At 41.1% G+C, this 15107-nt stretch overlaps 1 protein-coding gene across 8 annotated transcripts in view; it reads right to left on the reverse strand.

The window, feature by feature from the left end:
- Window positions 1-15107, reverse strand: part of SPECC1 (sperm antigen with calponin homology and coiled-coil domains 1) — an 80433-nt gene that overhangs the window by 57772 nt on the left and 7554 nt on the right. For 3 of the 8 annotated variants that reach the window (XM_015880686.3, XM_015880692.3, XM_015880691.3), the window contains exons 1-3: window positions 13653-13799; window positions 5243-5421; window positions 3152-3287 (exon numbers count right to left, since the gene is read on the reverse strand). In XM_015880686.3, the coding sequence (XP_015736172.2) occupies window positions 3152-3287; window positions 5243-5389 (283 nt within the window). In that variant the 5' untranslated portion in view covers window positions 5390-5421; window positions 13653-13799. Of the gene's footprint in view, window positions 1-3151; window positions 3290-5242; window positions 5422-13652; window positions 13990-15107 lie in introns of those variants that run through there. The other 5 variants (XM_015880687.3, XM_085522029.1, XM_085522028.1 and 2 more) reach the window with 3 other exon arrangements.

The raw sequence follows: 15107 nt of genomic DNA on the forward strand, positions 1-15107 counted from the left end.
TTTTCACAGCACAGCCGAGTCACACACCCCGGCTCTCTCTTTTTCAATGTCCAAAATATATAGCACAAGACTTTTGTTCTGTTGTTGAACCTGACAGATAATAACTGCTGGCACTGAAATAATAGCAAGGAAGCATATGAACGTGATTAAACCAGACAGCCTTGAGGGAAATTTTCAGAAAGTGTTCGAACTGAGAATGTATAGGGAGTGTGAGAACTGAGACAGGATTTGGAATGACTTCTAGGATCCACTGAGCAGGAAATTTCACCTTTCTGAACCTCAAATCCTCTATTTGCATGTCAATATCACCATGCAAAGCTCTTCACAAAAAGCAAATGGCCGTACAAGAAGCTCTGGAATACTCTCAATGTGAAATGGCCTTGAACCTTGAAGGTTCAGCATCTGAAAAATCACTAGTTTCCTACAATCCTGAAACTGAAGGAGAAGAAGAAATAATTTTCTATATTTAAAGATTTTAAAGCAATTTATTTACTTCATGGCTTTACGGGTTGGATAGCTTTACAAGTGCATTCATTAAAATAAACATTTCCAAAGATTAGTGATCTATCCATTTTCTTCTTCCCGTTCTGAAGTTTTTCCTGCTCTATTTCTTCTGAAGCATTAAAAACAATTTAAGAGCTCTGTAAATTTGGTTTTTAACATAAAACTGCTACTTCAGGGCAGTACATGGATGGACATAACACTGGATAAGGAAGCAGAGTCCAAGACTTTTCTCCCTGTGTGTCGTTTCCCATTAGTTGGGGATTTTAAAACTGTCAAGCAGAGACAAAGCCAAACATCACAGCAGAGAACTCCCAGCCAGAATTCTTCTCCAGTTCCATTTGCTCAACTCCACTTGGCAAGACTGGAAACATGCAATTGGCTTCATCTTCCTTTAAGCCACTTTACTGTGTCAGCTTCCAACAAGGCAGACAAGGGTAGTGTATGTCAGCAAAAGGCAAGAATGAATAACCTAAACAGCACCAAGGGCAGCATACAAATAACCCTATTTAAACACGCAATCTTGGTGTCAATTATTTATTATCTGCAGCATTTGGAACATGTGGTATTGCTCAAGGTTAAGACTCAAATACCAGGCAGTCACACCCAAAGAAGAAAGAAACCTACTTATTTTTTTTCCTGTTACAAAATACTGAAACGCCAAATGAGTATCACCCAAATGTACCTGGAACTAATATAAATATCCTTTCAGTAAAATAATCAAAGCACTCACTTGAATAACAAAGGAAACCCAACCTAAAAAGCACAAACAAGGCAGGGAAAAGAAAGAATGTCTTCATTTAAGAAATGAAAGGAAAATGCAGAACTGATGAAGGCAAACAGGGGAGCCAAAGAAAGGGGCTTCAGAACAGAATTTCCAGATTTATGCAGCTGGCTGTGTACACAAACATCTGCATTTCCCAACTACAGGAACATTATTTCTTGGCTTAGCTCCACAGTCAGCCAGCATTTAGAGTCATCTTGATCACAATCAGGGGTTATTTGTGATTCTATTTCAATGAAGGACAGCCACTGAAACTTAACGTTCTTTCTACTTAATGCTCTCAGGAACATATTCTGTCCTCTGTCATAACTGCTTTATTCTATTTTTTTCCTCTAAGCAATGATACATACAGTATTATAATATGCTTCTGGTATTTTTTTCCACAGTGTAACCATCTAGAATTAGATCTTGTAACATTGCTTACTAATAACTAGTGTCTTTTAGTGGACATGATAGTGACAAATATTCTCAGAATATAGGTAGATTTCTGAACAATCTTTTGGACTATGAAACCACTGTGAAAATTAAGACATACAACATACACACCCCTGTGCAGAGCTCCTGTAGGATCTGAGCCATTTCTCTCTAGGCTCTAAGAAAATTTTGAGGGATAACATATTCTTAGTGTTTATCTGAAACCTTTTTATCATGTATTTAAAGCAGTCATTATCATAAATCTCATTCCCCCTTTCCTCACCCCTCTCCCCCCCATCCAGTTATTATTCACAAATGCAAACAGAGGCTTTCTAGCCCAGTGCTAGTATTTTTGTATCTGACATATGTATTTCATTCTGTGCTCCCTGCAGTGCTGTTTCCCTGGCTGTATTCCCAGGATCCTATGTTGCATTCCCTGTGCAGGTTTCCTTCTCTCCTTGTTATTCCTCCCAAGCATCTTTAGTTAGCATCATGCCTCTTTATTGGCTGGAAAAATCTCAAATGTCTTTAGATACAACTAAACATTTAAAGCTGAGGATTTACACACCAATTAACTGCAGAACGGGGTCTGTGTTTGGGTTGTTAAGATGCGTCGTTTCCATTTGAGGGTACAGGGTCGTATATATTAAAAAAATAATGCAACAAAAGCTTGAATAAGAATTCTCCTTCTGGTTACTTTCATTGTTCTGTTTCACAGCCAAACCCTGCAGAGGCTGTGACAAATTGCGAGGTCATGATCAAATTTAATAACATCTCACATTCCCCTGGAAATGCTACCAGGGAGCAGACAAAAGAAAGCATTTGCTGAGCTCCTAGGGGAAAACGAAGTATTTGCTCAGAAGCCCTTGGTATGCAGATGGTGTCGCTGCCTTTAGAAATGGGCTTAGATCTGAAGTCAATAGGAACAAGCTGGTGGGGATGACACCGAGGGAGGGAGCGTGCCATAATGTAGCTTGGGAGGACAAACTATACATGAAGACACTATTGCTGGCTCTTTGCTCCTGTGTCTATGCTGTGTCGCAAGGACAGATTGATAACTTCTCTGCTCAATCGATATATGGCAAAGGGAGAGCTATGTACATATAGTGTGGAAATTAAATAAGTAAAGAGCAAGCTTTCAAATGGCCGTGTCGCTTTGCGAGCAGCAAGCTGTGCATTTCCCCTTACAGCCCAGCTTACCATAAGGCAGCCAGCAGTGCCACCGCGTGGACACTCAGCGCTCAGCTTCTTCTTCTATGTTACTGATCTAGCAGGATACACTAAAAGATGAATCTGTAAGGCACAACATGTTCCTGTCCACTATGCTGAATATTACAGCAGGTAAATTACAACTGTGCTACAAGGTGAGAAGAGGGAAAACCCAAGCAGCTTTTCAGCAAACCAAGCATATTTCACATTAAGTAGACTGACTTCCAGTATCTTTGTACCTACCTGTGCTGGGCTTCAGCCGACTCTCAGCAAGCTCAGAAATTGCTCCAGTTGTGATGGTCTTCTTCAGTCTAGAAACTCCAGAAGCTGCTGTCACTCCCGGTTTTGTAAGCATATCATCACTGCACGCCCGCTTCAGCTGCAATAAAGAGACTGTGTGGGCAACCAGAAGATTCAGAAATTGACTATTCCCATGAAGCTATTAAAAAAGCCGTGTTCATAGGAGAAAAGGACCGTTTCCATAAAGTAACCCAGTGGAAATATTGCTTAAAATGATATAGTATTTTTAATTTACTTTTATATTACTTGTACTGCACTCTAGATTTTTGAGAAGTGGGTTAAGAGACAATATTGTTTCAGGAGTAAAGATGAGAAACAGGAACAAATGTTTAAATCAGCAGGTAACTAAGATGATGGAAGAAAACAAGGGTACAGTAGTAGACCGCTGGGTGCTGCCAGCTTCTCAAATGCTGCCTTGAATAGCAGCCATTGAATTTCCTCATTGGTTTACGTTTACTGAAATATGTAGGTCCCTGCATTTCAGCCCCAGCTGACACATTCCATTTCATGGAAGAACTATTTGTCTTGCATGTTATTTTACAGTATATCTTATAAAATATTATATGATATTACTCTTAATTTATTCACAAGCCTTATTGTACATGAGAAAGCAAGGAACTGTTGCTGCTGTGCTGTCTTTCTTGGGACAGAGATTTGCTTTCATGTTTACTCTAATTCAGAAAACTTAAGTACCAAACCTTCTCAGAACTTCTGGTCAGCTGCTTCCCCATTCATGTACCACTAGCAGCCTACATACTTCCGATAAAAACCTGGATGTATTTCTCTTGAAAGTAAAGCATTTTAAAAGTCTCCTTAGAAGGGTATTTTTCTGTCCTTCACAGCCTGTGGACACCTAAGCTGTTTTCACAAATCAAAACCAAATGCCATGGAGGGGGTCTGCAAACCACAGGCTGAAAACCACTGTTCAGGTTAAAAAGGAATGCACATGTTGATGTACATTCATCTATTTAACAGTTTCTGAATGTAAAATCTTAAAGCAAAATAAGATCTCGCTCAACTCCAATTCTTTCTCCTTTTAGTCTCTGACTCAGTCTGTGGCTTCCTGGACCCCATGAACATGCAAGTTTCAAAAGCTGCTGCTGATCTGCTTCCGGAAACCAAATACAACATGTTACCTTCTGGCAGAAGTTTTGTCAGCTCCCCCTTTGTAGCAGAAAGGAACAATCTGAGCTTTCTGACATTTAGAGACCAAATTCTCTACGTAATTTAGTCAATGAATCCAATTTTACAGCAGCAACTGTTACCTTTTTCTAACTCTCTTTTCTTCAAATATACAAGGATAATCTGAAAGTAATGCCTCCCGTTTTATGATGTTGGACCATGATGTTGAGGCAGATGGTGGCGATACGTATAGCAGTAGAGGCTGAACTTTCCCACCAATACTCACTGACCTTTGTTAATGTGCAACAGATGGCAGCAGAGAGGCAGTCTGATAAAACACTGTCTGACACAAAATGCACATGAAGCAAAGGTGCCTAATTGAATTCCTCCATGCAGAAAAAAATTGCACCTACTGGCATTCATCAATGCATGCTGAATGGTGATGAAGGCCAAACAGTGGATGTGAGAACAGAGAGGCATTTCAGCAGTGATGACATGGTCAGTGGGTCCCCTATACAGGAGGAGACCTTTAACAAGTGTGGCATTCAGGCTCATGTTCATCACTGGTGAAAATCATAGCTAATGGTGGTGGCTGTGCTGACAAATTGTATTTTGTAGCTGAGAATTCACTCTATCAAATAGTGCTATTATGCTCTTCAAAGCAGCTGTATTTTCCATGGATGTAAATAGGATGCATTACTTTCAGTGTGAACTATACACACTGATGATCTTGCATTTGCAGGTGTTCAGCAATCTGAAAATATTAGCAGAAATTAGGAGGAAAATCCTCTGCATTTAAGATGTATACAAATCAATCATATCAAATTTCTGGACTAGTCTCTTCAGCAGCATCCTTCAGAAGTGCACAGAACACAGCAGTAACATCCACACAGCCCTGACTGGTTTTAGTACCTTGCTGAGCCGAGATTCGAAAGCGAGTGAAGTTGAGGACTTGGATGTCTTCATTCCTGTTGAAGCAGTGGAAAGTGACTTTCCTCTGTCAACCCCATGACTTCCTTGCTTTGACACAGTACTCCAAGTCCTGGCAGTACTCTTCATCTTTCCCCCCCAAGTAATTCAGTCTACAGACCCTAAAAATAATAATAAAAAATAAGTATTAAAAAATGTCTTTTCATCCTAAAGAGCAAAGCAGAGATACCTGGCATGAGTTTAAAGAGCTGAAAAAGACTGATCAAATTTTATTCCTACTCTTATAAACACAAGACCCCAGCCTATAGAGTCCTTCCATTTACACTGTTAAATATGACTGGAAACATGAAACAACACAGAACAGTGATTTTTGTTGGGACTCTGCAAGTCAGAAACCTCTGCCAACCACAGCAGAAAACCCACAAATGCTGAAGCTCAACAGAAGAGCAACTGAGGACACTTGTGAGCAAACCAACAACTGAGACAACCTTGGCATAAAAACCTCTTTCTTACAGTTAGATCTAGAATATCTTCAACTGAAATATGAGTCTTAAAAAAAAAAGCCACATGAGAAGTGCGTTTCTTCAGTCATACGGGGAATATTATATCTTTAACTTACCAGTCTTCTACAGAAGCAGTTGATGTTGCCCAAGTGATGAAGATGTGTTTCACAATACCAAGATTTACAAATCATGGTAAAAATAACAACTTCTACGCAAATAACAAAACAAAAAACAGATCCACTATTCCTCAGAGATACGCTTATGCAAGAGAGAAATCCTGCCAGGATCAGGAAATAGAAGTTAATTTCTTTTTTTGGATTATAGCTGAATAAACCTGATCAGCCAGCAAGAACAACTACTCTGCCCCTCTCAGTAAGCATATTGCAAAGAATTCAGTAGCTCAACTCCTATAGATCTAAATCCATATGCTTTCAACCCTCCATTTCCCCAATCCAAACCGGGAGCAGAATAAAATAACTATATCTGTATTTCTGAAGTCCCACAAGCCTGAAGGGCTGGGAGTGGGAGGGAGAAGAGACTGCCTGCTATCTCTTCCACACTTCAGTATGAGCAGCACTTTTCATCTTCAATTCTAAAATAGACACAGGATGCAATTGCATATCGGTCTTGACAGAAGCCAACTTGTTTCTACATTAAACAGGTAACATCCAAAGATTTACAGAGAGATCAAGTCTCAGCAAGGGGTCAGCACAAAGTAAGTAGTAAGTGTCTGCTGTTTATCACATAGAAGTTCAGCTGGGCAGGTGTGACCTTGGATGGCAGCCCTGTGACAGAGATACCAAAACAATTTCCTCCTGGCTGAGTCAGTGGAAGGGCTTAGATCACATTTCTAGCTCATAACTTACTTTCTGCATGATTTCACACTCACAAATAGCACTCACGGAGCACACAAAAAGCAAATCGCTTAGGGGACAAGACACAGTCAGCACTCACAGCAGCTTCCATGTGCCACTGTGGCCTGTTCAAGGAATGCTTCACAGCACAGAGGCAAAGGGAACATCAGGTGATGTGGTGCTGTCTGACAGAGCAAAGTCAGCAAGTGGCAGTTGCTCTGTTTATCCCCAGTGCCTCCTGCAAGGAGGGTTGCCTGCTTTCCCTGCAGCTCTAACCTGTCAGCTGCTAAATAAAGAAGTTGCATTACAGGCTAATATTATTACTAACTATAGCTATTCTCCATTAAAATTCTTAACACACACAGCATAGATCCATCAACCGATCTCATTAGAGGAGAAAGCAGTACTGTCTTTGTTGATAATTATGCTGATCACTTGGCAGCTTTTTTGAAGCCTGGACAGACATGTAAGCTATTTACAATAGAAAATATTCAGCATTTCCAGACTCCCTGATCTACCTTAAGGAGCTTCAGTGCTTGCGTGTATTTCATAAACTACTTTATAATGAGCATACCATTCACTGTATTTATATGGGTGAACAAGCAATTACAGATGCAAGCTATCTTCCTGATTAATCTCCAAATTATGCAGATTTGGGTTTTTGTACAGTCAGTGGTTGCACATACCCTCTGGATTTCTTCATAATTACCTCATATTTTCCTGCCTTAAGATGCACAGATGCTTTCTTGACGCCCAAAAGAATTTAATTTTGAGTCACTCGTGGCATTTTAAAGTTGCAGTAGAGAAATATGCTCATGGGGCACAATGCTGAAAGCAAAAGGAGGAGGTACTAAACAGCAAAACAAACCTGAAGCCATATGCAGCCAGTAGCCTGCAGCAAAGCAATTTTATCGTGTAGTGATAGCTGAGTCGTGCCATGTGGATTTAATAATAATGTACCACATCAAAGAGAGGAAACTAACACTGAGAAGAGGATATTTGGATTTGTTCATGTTTATTAGTCTTCCACAAATTTATATGGGTATCAGCATTCGTAAAACATGAAGCTGGTTCTTCTGATACAACTGACTAACATGAACCTCCACTGCAGCTAAAAAGGTTTCCATCTATGAAGTAGAACTCCAGTATTTTCCACAAGCCTTTTACATACTTGAAAGAATAAAGACAAGTTTCACAACTCTCACGCAGGTTTTGCTCTTAGGCAGGCAACACACGTTATTAGAAGTGTCCAGATCTCTCCAATTTTCATTTCTTTCTTCGTGTTTCACAGGGAGCTTTCCTTCGGAAGCAAACAGATCCCAGCCCTGCCTCTCTCTGCTGTCAGCCAAAGCAGCTCACGAGTGGGCTGCAATTACAGCCCAGCAGAACACACTGCTTGGAGCTGTGCTATGAAAATGCATACAAACTGAAAATAAGGAACAGCCCCATGCTGAAGTGGGGGTTCATTCCAATTATGTATTGTTTAGTCAGATTGCAAAATCAATTCTATTACCAGTAATTTCCAGAATTAGATCGAAGGTGCTTTTTAAAAAAAATTTTAAATAAGTATTTCCTACTCAAAGAGCACTGGTGTCTGAGTGCTCCTCTTGTTGTAAATGGGTGCTGCAAATGAAATAACAGGAGGGCTTAGAAAAATGGAAAGCTAGTCCTGACAGAGCTTTTCCTCTCAGTAATCCTCAAGATTCCCTGCAGGCATCAGTCTCTAACAATTCAGGCCATACTGTACAGTACATCCTAACCCATGGGTTTTTAAGGGGAATTTGGAAAATCTCGATGTGGACTATTTTGGCAGTTGCCAGAGGAAGCTTCGAGTGGAAAAATGGTCCATTTTACTTACAAAGTTATTGGTTTATTAAAGATTGAAACCTAGACGGTTCTTTATTAGTTAGTCTGCATGCATTTACTAATGAAAGTTTTTAGGACTAGCCTAGAATGGTTCCCATTTTATGGCTAGAAAAACTGGATAGAGAATTTATGCCAAGTCTCACAGGCAGTCAGCATCGGCAGAAATAGCAGCAGGTCCCTTGGATCTCAAGGCTTGGCTATCCATCAAACAAGGAATCCACCCACCTCGTAGAACAAACTTCTAGGAAACATTTTGCTGGCTGTCAAAGGCTGCATTCCTCTGAATAACTAAATAAGAATAGATTGAACTGAATGGCAACAAATATCACGTAGTCAGGAAACCTCGCAGTTACACTATTAAGTACACAGAAATCGATGAGGTTTGCAGGAATTAATTTCCATAAGAAACTCCCAGAGGAAAAACTATCACCTGGAACATAAAGATAGACAGCATGTTCCAAAAAGTGCAAGACATTCCCTTCTGGCCTGCAGAAAGCTGTACCGCAGGACAGCTTTTTGTGCTAAAGCAGGATGGTTTTCTGTCTTTCACACAAATTCATTTGAAACAACAACTTTCAGGCTTGACAGATGCTCCCATATGAGTCATGTTAGTTTCTGGGCTGATACCCAGAACCCAACCAGGTTACACACCAGGGAAGCCCGCAGTCTTAACACAGGAATTGCCAGGGTGGAGATTGCTTTTTGTATGCACAACCTGCAAGGAAGACCAGGCTAATAATTAAAAACGATCTGTTGCTCCCTTGTGGTCATCATTAGCAACTTTCCTTAGGTATCAGTTCCTTTCAGCTCTGTGTGTAGTATTTCTGTGTTCAACATCCTCTTTTCATTTAGTTTCAGTAAGTGGAAATGGAAAACATGCTATCTCAGAGCAGCAATCCTCTTTACTCTTCCAAACAGACTTGCTGGAAGTTTCTCCAGTGTGAAGTTGAACTTTCCTTGCAATTGCATTAAAAATCCCTCAGAACCACAAGTCAGATCTTCTGCTTCCACCCAAAAATAACCCAGAGGAGTAGGTAAGGTGTGCCAGCACCTCACCCCTGATGCTCTTGCTGGCCATAAAAACAGAGAATCAATTTTAAACCTGACCCCAGTCACTCAGGCAGCTGTTTCACCTGGTCTACCTCAGTAGACATGCTTTCCCATCGCATTTGCAGTTGAATTTTCATGTCTTGATGGTAAAGAACATCAAGAGATGTAAAGACAACAAGACAACACCTTGAAATTTTCATGTCCAGACTGCATGCTACAGCAGGGAAAAAAAATGGGTGATTTTATGCATGCCTCAAGCAAAGATGTTTTCGTGGTTATTTGTCTTTAAATTTCAGTAGCTTAAAAAGAAAAGTGTAGTAACACAGCCAGGCAGTTAAAAAATCCAAGCAGTTTTTCAAGGAGTTAAAATCTACCTAAATATAAGATAGAAAACATGCACAAATGAAGAAATATGCCCAAGGCCACCTAACTCATCACTAGAAGAATACAAAACAAAGCAGCATTCCAAGAAGGTAACCATCAGTAGTTCAGATACAGCTGGAGGGTCAAACCTCCAGCATCTTCGCTATTGTCTGAAGATTGTTGGCTTTCTAAGGCCTTTTTCAAGGATACAAACATGCAACTAACAGAACAAAACCCGCTTTTCTGTGGGAATCCTAAACATCTCAGAAGAATGTCTTCAATACAGCCTCAGATAACAATGTTCTTCATAGAGCACAAGGCTCCCTTCCTCCACAGCATGAGGAACTACAGCAGAGCCAGTTCCTCTCCCTTCCCTTCACAGCATCAGTTAGAAGCTCACAGCCTATGGAAACCTCCCTTTACCTCTCAGAGACAGTTTCTGCACCACTGGTTACTAAGGCAGGACAATCTCTGGTGTTTGTATTGTTTAAAGTGTTTCTTGCTTATGTCCCCAGCATTCATAATTCTCTAAAATAGAAACATATTAATCAGTGTATAAATACACCAGATGGTTATGAAGACATGTAAATATCAGCAGAAATGGTTCAAGTGACGACAGTTCCAGGTAGCCACAAAGGACAAGTTTCTGGCCATCGACTCAACCTCCTGACCCATCCCAACGTGGCTGACAGACTCCAGGTCAGCAATTGCACAGCTCCACTTCTCAGCATTGCTCAAAACTAAACGCTCTCTTCCCACACCAGCCATTAGTGTCACTGATGATTTTTCCAGGCACAGACAGAGCAGCACACAGCCTTCTGCCCACCCACCCACCCCCACATACAGTCTCTCCCTGGAGTTTATGATTTGTGACTTTTTTATGCTTAGTTAGATTCCCATAGAGAAGACAGAAATTACAGCACAACCCTAACGTGTGTGTATGGACATAGGACTTACTGAGCTGTATTTCTCTTCTCCTTGTTCTACATTACTGGCCATTTATAAATCAGGACAAAAAAATAAAGCAAAAAAATTCATACAAAAAAACCAACCAAGCTAAAGCTGTGCTCTGATACGGCTGAGAACCATCTTCTGTTTGTCCATGGATATTCAATCTTCTCCGCCCCCTCCTTCCTCACGCTGATTATCTAACCAGCCACCACCACGCATCTCAGAAGAGAAGCTGAGCTACCTCCCAGTGACCTTCCACCGTATAGAAAATACAGAGATAGGGAAGCAAAGATACCAGCTGATTTGTCAATATTTTGCTCACAAGTCCTCCAGATAACAGCAGCAGCTACCAGCTGGATGGCACGAGACCTGAAGTGATGAAGCACAGCCATGTGCTGACCTGCATGGAAGCAGTTTGCTGTGCTTCTCTGGTTGCAGAGGACTTGAATGCAGCAATTCTGAATCCATATGCACTGTGTTACTGATGATTGCACACCAGGAAGAAAACATACAGGGTAGGATGGATAGATGCAGGGTAGGGTGGAAACACTGCAAGAAGGGAAGTAGGCACAGGCAGCATCTTCTCCAACTGGGAAAGCACATGAAGCATGGAACACATATGTACAGGTTGCACAATAAATGACAAGCTTCCCCAGAAGGGTGAAAATGATGCCATGATTTTCCTAGCTTCTGGAGTTGCAATCATGTCATCACCACAAAGAATTAGGTCACTTGGGGCTTTTCCCCACCAAGTCCCTGTCTTGAATACAAGGGTTTAATTTATGTTCAGCATATTGCACACTGAGAACAAAATGCTTTAGAACCATTTCAAAGTGGCTACTGCTCATTAACCCAGGTTCTTTGAACTGCTGCCCCAGTGAATACAGCACAAAGCAAGTGACACATACATTTAACACTTCATGTTTTGTCAGCTCATGAGGAGAAGGAAAAGATTTCATTTTACGTAGAGCAAGAGCTATTTAATTGCTAGAGAAATGAAGAATAATTATAAGTGGTTTTCTGGGTAATTACCTGCCATTACATTTTTCTGCAGCAAAGGAGGATAGATAGAGGTACAAGAAAGGGAAGGAATAAGCCCGTTTTAGAATGGCAGAGATACACAGCAGCTCGTTGCACAGTACAACTGGTACATCAATGCAGACTGGCAAGTTCCCTGTCTATGTGATGCACAGATGGGTGGCACCACAGTCAGTGCACTGCCTTGGGATTCCTCCTGATTCTGCCCTCAGCTCCAGCACAGATTTCCTGGATCACCTCAGCCCTCTTCTATTTACGAGAGCAGAATCGTAACCATTCACTATACAGCAAATCTATGAAGATAAATACATGAATGAAAATCATTCACATGCTTTGGAAAGAAACTCTAAGGAAAAAAAAACAACAAAACAACATGAAAGTGGGAAATCAGCATCTGTCACAAGTGAGCGGCCCCAAATATTGCCACGTGTTGGGATGTTTCCCTGATTCCTTTTTTCCACCCATCACAACACAGAGAAATAATTGAGATCTGGAAGCCACCCCTTAAGGAGATATTTATCCTCCATCAAAATGCTGAGAAGGCCATTTATTAAAGTTAATAAATGGGGAACTTCTGAACTTCTATGAGTGATGTTGTAAACTTGTAGCTGAAAGGTCACTTTGGGGAGACAACAGTAGTAAATACTAAACCAGAAGGAGAAGCTAGAAGACTTCTGAATTTAAAAAGCAGTCATACTTCACACTGAGCAGGAACAGAATAGAACATAATGAAATGAAATTGTTTTAAAACAGAGGAAAGTGAAGAGGTAGTACATGTGTGCATGTTAGGATGAGGTATTCCTGCATTAGTCATCTGCCACATTCTGTGAACAAAACCCAGCATATTTCTGCAGATCAGACATCCTCTCCTCAGCTAAGCTTATAGGGACAGAAAGTACATCACAGTTTAGAAAGGGTAGAAGAGGAAAAGCATAACAGCATCTCGGAGGTGAAATGAAGAATTAGTAGGGGACTCTCATAACAACTTAAGACAGCACACAAGAGAAGGTGGTAGAGAATCCCTGTTTTCAAACCAGTTCTACCAGTAATCCCTTACTGCTACACATACAGGACATTAATTAACATCTCCACAACTTTGCAAAGCTATGTTACATGCTATATAGACACCATTATTATTATGAACATGCTTCAGCCCAGAGTATACTCTTAAGGCCACCTGCCAAAGTGGTACAGTTCAAGGGCCCTGCAAAGACCTAGTGCAGCTCTATGCTTTGGTGTTATGGGATGGTACTGTCTGGCAGGCTCTGCAGTGCTGTCACCAGTTCCCTGTGGAGAAGCGAGCTGCCAAAGCTATTTGCTTAGCAGCTTGTTCCTTTCTGCCCTTTCTTTGCTGGACTGCACGAACATGCAGTAGCAGAAGAAAGTCTGCCTGTGCTCCTGCCTGGTTTAACTGCTGGAACACAACGTTGGGCACCCAGAGATAAAAGAAGAGGAAGGCACAGAAATAGCTTCAGCCCTTCTGCATCCCGACTCTATGAAGCCAAGCAGGAGAAATCACGGTTTCCAGCTCTCCAGGCTCAATTTTTGTTGGTTGTAATGACTTCTAGATCACCCCCAGCCTATTTTCTGTAACACAGAATTGTTTGCACTCTACATATTTTTTTTGCATTTCTTTCAATTTAGGTTTAAATAGAGCAAAATACAAAAAAGTTCTGCTGAGCATTACAGGTTCATTCACTCTAAGACACACTGATATCCCTAGAATCCTGATACAGATATTCCCAGCTTAAAAAGTAAAATACTTACAGTGAAAGCTTGTCCTCTTCTCCGCATTAAGAAGAGAACTCTCCACTAGCTTCTGACAGCATGTGCAAGCCAGACTGAAAATTCAGGGCTTGAGCGCTTCCCTGAGAGGAAAACCACATTGCAGCGAGACAGAGCTGCTTGAGAAATGATTCACATACGGAAGCAAGCTGGCTTCACCAGCACTTTGGCATTCAGCAAACACACACACACACACATGCACACTTGCTTACTCAGGGGAAAGAGAAATATTATATTTTCATCAAAGCAAGGCAGATTTATGCAAGAAAGCTATTTCAAAAGCACAGAGATGCTTCATGGATTAATGCAGACCAAAGTTTCTTTCGATATCATCCTTAACAGCAGGACTGGACCCTGGGCAGACACACTAGCAGAAATAGCTGGAGTCAGTCCTGAGGGACTTTTCTTGAGCTGACCAAGAAGTATCAGCCAGGTCTCTATTTAGGGACTGCAATAAGCAAGGATCAACAACCCAATTGCTTAATCTTTCTGAAGAAAACACAGTCTCTGAAAATAGGAAGGAAAGTGCCAGAGGCTATGACAGATCAGGCACTGAGAGCATCAGTGGTCAATATCTGGTGGGTGTCAGGCACCTATAATCAGCTTTAAGCCCCTAAGCACTCACCCAACCAAACCAGCTGATACCGGGAGCTCAGATATCTGCAGTACCAACCCAACCCAGCCTGCTTTGCCACTTACTTCAGTACCTGAGGACAGACCAGGTCATCACAGACAGAAGAACTTACCTACGCCATATTTTTATACATCTGATATTTCGAGCCTGAGATTATTCACAGCTCAGATAAGAGAGCAGTACTTTCTGTCATGCGTATTAACCAAGCTATGACTGGTACCATGATCTACACAAATGGTGTTTCTCCTCCCTGAGGAGGCAATGCTGCATCCAGTGACACAGACATAGACAGTAAGGTAGGCAGCAAGAACCTCAGCTTTGGCAGTGGACAGCATTCAGAGCTGAATAGAGATGAAAAATACTAACAGCATTTACATACTTCAGCTTTGGTAGACAGGCTAGAATAGTGCCCTACAATTTCCCCAGACCCAGCAAGACCAGACAGAATATTTGTTTATTTTGAGGTTTTTCAGTAGCACTTACATTCATCTGATCTCTTCACTTAGACCAAAGAATTATTCAACACAAAACCTTCTGAACTGAAAAACTGCATTTCTGTTTAATGAACAAAGAGCCCAGAAACAGACAGTTAAAATGAGCTGGCTATGGTCATAAAGAAAGCCTGTGGCCTATCCAGGGCATTAACCATAATTACTTCGACACAGCCAGGATGAGAAAACAATTTCAAACAGCAATATGAATTTATTTATTTCTTTTTAAAAGAAACTGCTGGGTTCTCACCCAACCAGTAAGTCTGGTCAACAGACAAACACACGAACAGATGGCACATGGTTGCACGCTGG

Source organism: Coturnix japonica, chromosome 22 (assembly GCF_054131305.1).
Source record: "Coturnix japonica strain WE chromosome 22, WE-NBRP24, whole genome shotgun sequence".
NCBI classification, from domain to species: Eukaryota; Metazoa; Chordata; class Aves; order Galliformes; family Phasianidae; genus Coturnix; species Coturnix japonica.